At 35.6% G+C, this 6,867-nt stretch overlaps 1 protein-coding gene across 1 annotated transcript; it reads left to right on the forward strand.

Annotated features, from left to right (window-relative positions):
• The first annotated feature begins 3,486 nt into the window (after nt 1–3,486).
• Nucleotides 3,487–6,020, forward strand: LOC112287116 (E3 ubiquitin-protein ligase CSU1). The gene is made up of 2 exons (XM_024529819.3): nt 3,487–4,611; nt 5,203–6,020. Exons 1-2 carry the CDS (start codon nt 4,373–4,375, stop codon nt 5,879–5,881), a joined length of 918 nt encoding a protein of 305 aa, XP_024385587.1. The 5' UTR covers nt 3,487–4,372; the 3' UTR covers nt 5,882–6,020.
• Nucleotides 6,021–6,867: the final 847 nt, after the last annotated feature.

The raw sequence follows: 6,867 nt of genomic DNA on the forward strand, positions 1-6,867 counted from the left end.
ATCCATCCAAACCTTAAACCAAATCCTAAACCCTAAATCAAATACTAACAAAGTCCTCATCCAAATCTTAAATCCTAAACCAAATCCTAATTAAAACCCTAAATCCTAAATCAAATCCTAACCAAATCCTAAACTATAAATAAAACCCTAATCAAATTCTAAACCAAATTCTAACCCCTAAACCAAATCCTAATCCAAATCCTAAATCCTAAACCAAATCCTAATAAAAATCTAAACCCTAAATTGAACCCTAATCCAAATCCTAAACCCTAAATCAAATCCTAATCAAATCCCAAACCAAACCCTAACCAAATCCTAAACCAAACCCTAATAATTCCTATAACAATTTAAACCTCAATAACTAATGAATAAACCGTTGATCTTAATTCAAATTTTGTAAACTTCTTAAAAAATAAGTTGAAAAAAAGTACAAAAAAATTAAAAAGGATCGTAGTTACCAAATTGACGATATCCTCAAAAATGTGCTCGGGTATTGCCAGGCCTCCTAATCCAATCTTAATGCCAATCTTTCAGAGCTAATATCTCTCCTTTGCACCGTTCGATTGGTTTCAAAATTCTCACACACATAAAAAAAACAAGTCTTATATCTTTTCACGTAAGTTTTACTCCAATCCAATTAGTAGATTACAAGAAATCTTAAAAATCCCTACAAGATCTAAATTTCTACTTTCTGAGAACTTGACCCACTTAAACCTCAATATTCCTCACTTCTACCATTAGATCGAGCTCAAATTCACGACACATATTAAACACAACTATAAACATAAACCCACAAAATTTCACCTATAGATCTATTACAAAACTCTTGAAATCATCCAAAACATAAACCCTATTTTATTTCATAAAATCCAAGTCATCCGAAACAAACCTTGACTTTGCAAAGCTCTCACAAAGTCATATCAACTCCAAATCATCCAAAATCAATGCTCATAGAAACCCTATCCAATCTTCTATCAGACCTAACTCTCTGATTTGCCAAAGAGTCTCGAAATCGTCGTCGAAACTCGGTTTTGTGCCTCAAGGTCTGATTTCGATCCTGGGTCATAACTGGCCCTCTCCGGGTATCAACATCTATTTTTTTTTTTTTAAATAATTTTTACTATAATTTACTCTTAACTTCCTTCTAAAGATGTCTATATTATTTATTTTTCCAATCTACCTTATTTTGCCTTATTTTTGGCCCTACAAAGTAAGTAGAAGCTATTTTTTCTAAAAAGGCAACATTACTACTGAAAGTTTTATTACTTTCCTATCTTTTATCCATATTTTTCTACCTTTTCTTTTAACTTGGCTCTTCTATAATAAGATCCATATTATCATCTTTCACCATACAGTCATATTACAATGTGACAAGACCACATGATTAGCTTGTTCTACAAGCTATTATACAAAGTTAACTTATTCCACAAGCTATTATACAAAGTTGACTTATTCCACAAGCTACCAACATGTGGTTAACTTATTGGCCAAGTTTCCAACCTAGAAACACATGTGAAGTCAAAACCATGTTTATGAAGCTTTTAAGAAGCTTGACTAAAAACCTTTATGAAATTAATCTATATTTATCTACTTCTACGTAATAATTACTTCTACCTAAATGTATATGTCCGTGATACTAGCACATTAAACTTAAGAGCTATCATTTGCGAACTTATTGGATGAGAAATTACAATTGTCACAACCTTGAAGATGATGCAGTCCAGATGAAGATCCTTAAGAATGATACGTCCTTGAATAGATGGCAGGATATAATATGTTTGGTATCACGACCTTAGAAGGGACTCTTGATGTTTGGTGATTTTATTAGAGGTAGAAACAACTCCTGATGGTGTTCCAAATGTTTTCTTTGAAGAAAGTTATAAAGGCCTTAACAACGACCAAATAACAGGGTGGTCTTCCTGCCTTAGAATGGGACACTATCAATGGCTCAGAGAACCTATCTACTATCTTCAAAGAGAACAACGATTGGATTATGTGATAAATATAATTTGTCGTGTCTTAGATTTCCTCAACATATGAAGACCTCTCCTTGTGGAACTCGTACTTAGAAGAGAGGATAATGTCATGGATGTACACATGTAAACCAATGATTACCTATATGATTTAGATAATAGTACATAAAAGTAGGTTAATTTCATAATATCTTGTATAGAAGCTTCCTAGAAGCTTTATTGATGCTACTTTGACTTTATAGGTGTCTTTAATTGACTTTTAAGGTTAAAGACATAGTCAACAAGTTGGCCATGTGCCATATATGTTGGTAGCTTGAAGAACAAGTTAATTATGTGGCCTACACGTAGAAAACTTGCCCTGTAAGCTAAGGCATATGTCATGCAAAGTCAACATATATTAGAGGTCCTATAGAACATGGCCAAATAGCTCCTAGTTAGATAGTATATATAGAGATTAGAGTGAAGCCTTCTTCACTCTTATGAATTCCTTTCTTGTTTTTAGTCTAGATTTAAGAGTCTTTAGTTTCCTTGTCATTTGGCAATAGCTATTCCAGTTGCCTTTTAATATACATACTACTTTATTTCTATTTTATCACTTTTCTTTTGATATAGATTTTCCAAGTTTATGCATCTTCTTCGAGTTCATGTCCTTGACAAGAAGACTCCTTAGTAAGGTTTTTATACTATGGCTTTACAATGTAGGCTTGTAGATTCAAAACCCTTGTAAATTTCTTTAAATTGTTTGGAACAAAGATTGTTAAACAAATATATATATATATATATATATATATATATTAGAAGTTATAACAAAGTATAATTGTGTACATTGAGTACACTATAATGTAACACAATAGTTAAATAGTAAGACCAATATACATCAAAATTTTGTTGCTATAAGTTATACAATTCTTTATAAATAGTTTGATAAGATTAAATTTAGTATGAACTTAATTCACTTATATCAATTACAAAACTATACGTTTCTTTTTGTAGAAGTTTCTAATGATTTATTGCACAAGTTAATCATGTAGTTTATTAAAAAAATTAAATATAATTTTAGAAAATTTTAAAAAGTAATTAAATGGAATAAAATAAAATATATTTTTTACTTATGTACGAGATAATGTCTAAAATTAATGAAGCATGAAAAAAATATAAAAAAATAATATATATATATATATATATATATATATATATCTGTATATCTATATATGCATGTACAATAAGTTGTAAAAGAAATAAATCCTTTTGAATATTAATGATATTTGAAAACAAAAGAAACAGTATTATAATTAAAATTGTATAAAAAAATATCACCATATTTATTGCAAAATGATGATTATATATATATATATATATATATATATTCGCATATTTACATACATTTGGACAAAAATTCAATAAAGATAAAACATATAAACTTTACTTGGCCACAATACCGCCCACATGTTCCTACCTACCTAACGACCTACCTTCCAAGCGACCCGAAACAATGGTGCTGCTTTCTTCGCATGTTGCTTTGTTCCTCCCTCGTCGACGCTCTTGCAATTGCTCTCTGGGTCTGAAACCAGTCACTGGATTACTGTGTCACTGGATTACTGTGTCACTGGATTACTGTGTCACTGGATTACTGTGTCACTGGTTGTGTTGCTGTTCATAGCGGGACCCTAGAGAGAGTGGCTCTTATTCCGCTTGTTTTTGGTGATTTTATTGGTGTAGTTTGCTGCCAGCTGTTTCAGTTTAGGGTTTATAGGGTTTTGAGTGAGAGGTGGTGGGGTTTGGATTGGCGGAACTCTACTGAAAATTTGAAGTTCGTTCCGTTTATTACAGGAATCTCGAATTTGCTTGATTTCTTTTTATTTTTATTTTTGGGATAGAATGGGGAATTAGCGGATTTTGTTATCGAGGGTGGCTTTGGGGAGTTGCAGGGTCCAGGCTGTTGCGTAGCATACAATTCGATCGTGAAGCGGGTTTCGCAGGGCATTTTGTGAGAGTTGAGAGAGGGAATTTCGTGTTGAGAATCATGCAAACCAACTAGCTCGTCGCTGCGAACGCTTTCACTCGCTGTTGGATATGGTCACCGTTAGACTGTCTTACGGTTTCCATCACATCTTCCGGTTATTAGGGTTCTTGCTTCGGCCTATATTTTTCTGAATTTGGTAGTCTTCTTTGTTGATATTGGATTATCGTTGAGATCGTATTTTTGTGGCCGTTGTGTTGAGTTTTTGTATGGGGTTTTAGGGGATCCTTGGCTGTCGTATTACGGTCTACTTCCTACTTTGCTTACTGCACTGCTTTTAGTTCTTGTGGAAATTAGGGCTGGATTCTGGGGATCTTTCTGGTCAGTTTAGGTGATCGCAACTTCAGAATAACAAATTTTAAATATCTAAGTAAGCAGAATGCCGCAGCGTCATTCGAAGAATAATAATGATCTCGCGTTTTTCACGTATGATGAGAGAAAGAAATTAGGATATGGCACGCAAAAGGAGCGGTTGGGGAAAGACTCCATAAAGCCCTTTGATGCGTGCTGCATATGTTTGCAGCCTATAATCGATCCTATGAGCTGTATGAAAGGCCATTTGTTTTGTAAAGAGTGTATTATTGAGTGTTTGGTGGCTCAGAAGAAGGACATCAAGAGGTGAGTTGATTTTCCCTTCTCACGTTAGTATGTTCGTCATTACGATTATGGATAAGCTACCGAGTGTACGTAGAGCCTGGAAAACTATAATTTGAAAACTGGATTGTCTCTACATTGAATCGTTAGGCTTGCAGTCTGCAATTGTTTATGTTTATGCATCCAACTTAAGTTTCAGATGTTTCCGATCAGATGGCTTTGGAAGTACATTTAGCCTCGGGAAAACACTTCAAGGTGGCTCATATGGATTTTAATTAGGTGTTAAGTTAGGTATTGTTGTTTTGCCTCCAGGCAACAGAAGTATTGATTTTTCCATGGGCTCAAATACATCTGCGGTAATTATTAGAGCAGAGAAAGGTTGACCATGTCGATGAAACGAGCAAGCCAATCATTTGCACAGAGTTCACGTGTTTAATCACTTGTGGTTGTCAATTTATGGCACGATCAAGTTCTGTGAATAACTTTGTGGTGGATATCTTGGACACTTATAGAATTAATCTGTGTATTATGTTGAGTCTTTGATTCGGGAAAAGGTTTCACTCTGGCCAGTTCGGTCAACACATTGTGATGAGAGTTTTGATCAATGGATTTCAGGAAGTTGGCTGCTTTCATACAGCAACAGAAGAGCGATAAAGAAGAGGAAATAGACAAAGTTACCGCCGAGAAGCAGCAAGAACTTGATGCATTTGACCGACAAAACAATTCTGCTGTGCCACACCAGCAAATCGCTGGTAGTTCCGGTGATCGTCACGTATTCCATGGGGCTAACAGCGTGAGAGTTACTTCATATGAGGAAGAAGCACTTCGCACAATGAAGGCTTTTTGGTTGCCATCAGCAACTCCTGGTGCCGTAGAACGAGTTCAAGCTCCGTCTACAGACACTGTCTGCCCAGAGGGCAAGGAGAAGCTGAAACTGAAAGGCTTGTTTCCAGTTGTCTTCACCGAAGTGAGAAACAGAGAGAAGAAGGAAGTTGATCTTGACAGTTTCAAATACATGTGTCCCTCATGCTCCGTGACCCTGACGGATACGCTTACACTCGTTGCTGTTAGTACTTGCGGCCATGTCTTCTGCAAAAAATGTGCCGACAAATTTGTTGCACCAGACAAGATATGTTTAGCCTGTAACAATCCCTGCAAACCCAAAAATTTGATCACATTGGAGAAAGGAGGAACAGGCTTCGCTGGGCATGATGAGAATCTGGAGGCCAAGGCTTTTAAACATGTAGGAAGTGGGACTGGCATGGGCCTTGCACGTCCTACAACCAAGCTGTAGTGTATTTTTCATTTAGAACAGTAGTTTTTACTCAAAATCTCGGATGTTCCTCAGATGATTTTGTTTCTGAGCATGAGTTTTACCTGGACGTAAAACGTTTTCCAGACTGCCTAATTGAGGGGTCGACGATCCGACGGTAGTTTTGTTGTGGTGTTATTGTAGTGAATCTCTTCCCTCTTTCTGCTTCTAGAATCAATTCGGCACATTTTGTTGTGGTGCGCAGCTGCTTTGTTTTGTTATAGAGTTGCCGCGGTATGGGATTGTTGGTTGTGGAATATTGTTGCTGCGCTTCAGGGTCTTCTTCCTTTGGACAAAAACAATGATCATCTTCCTTTGGTTGTAACTGTGTGTATGAAAAGAGGTTCTTTTAACGAATTCTCTCTGATATTTTCCGATTCATGCCCTTCAGTTCGAGTGGCACACCGGTTTCCAACCTTGTGCTGATCCGCGGCCGGGAGATCATTATATCGTTTAACGGTGATCTCTTTTAAATCCGTTTAACTGGCATGTTCACCAGTTTTAGAATCATTATTTCAGTAGCAGTCTTGCATTTGGTATCAGGCCAAGCCTGTTCTTGTAGTGGTTAATCGCATGTGAGTTTTCATGTCACTCAGCCATCCATTTTTCTTGTTACGTCTTCTTGGCCATACTTCAGAACTGTTGTTGAAGATCTTCAAATTTTGAGTAATGTTATGTTTTTTAGGTACATGTTGTTGTATAACTAAAAGTTTATAATCAAATGTTGTATTGCGTCATATGATTTTATCATGGCATTTTGTCATATTTCTTAGAAAGTGAAAGAATATTCAACAATCTTTATTATGATTTTGAGAGGGGGGACTTGAATAGAAAATTCTTGGAATTGGCTTGAGAATACAACCTTGATGCAACTTAGGATCCACCAAGATGCATTTTAGATTAATTGAGGAATTCTTATTGGACATGGTTAAAATACTCAAGATGTGGCAATCAAAAAAGAATTTTGC

The sequence above is a fragment of the Physcomitrium patens genome, chromosome 9 (assembly GCF_059467195.1).
Source record: "Physcomitrium patens ecotype Gransden chromosome 9, ASM5946719v1, whole genome shotgun sequence".
Classification (NCBI taxonomy): domain Eukaryota; kingdom Viridiplantae; phylum Streptophyta; class Bryopsida; order Funariales; family Funariaceae; genus Physcomitrium; species Physcomitrium patens.

Coding starts and splice junctions, on each gene's coding strand:
- LOC112287116 (XM_024529819.3), top strand. CDS start 4,373: ATGCCGCAGCGTCATTCGAAGAATAATAATGATCTCGCGTTTTTCACG. Junction 4,612..5,202: donor CAGAAGAAGGACATCAAGAG/GTGAGTTGATTT, acceptor AATGGATTTCAG/GAAGTTGGCTGCTTTCATAC.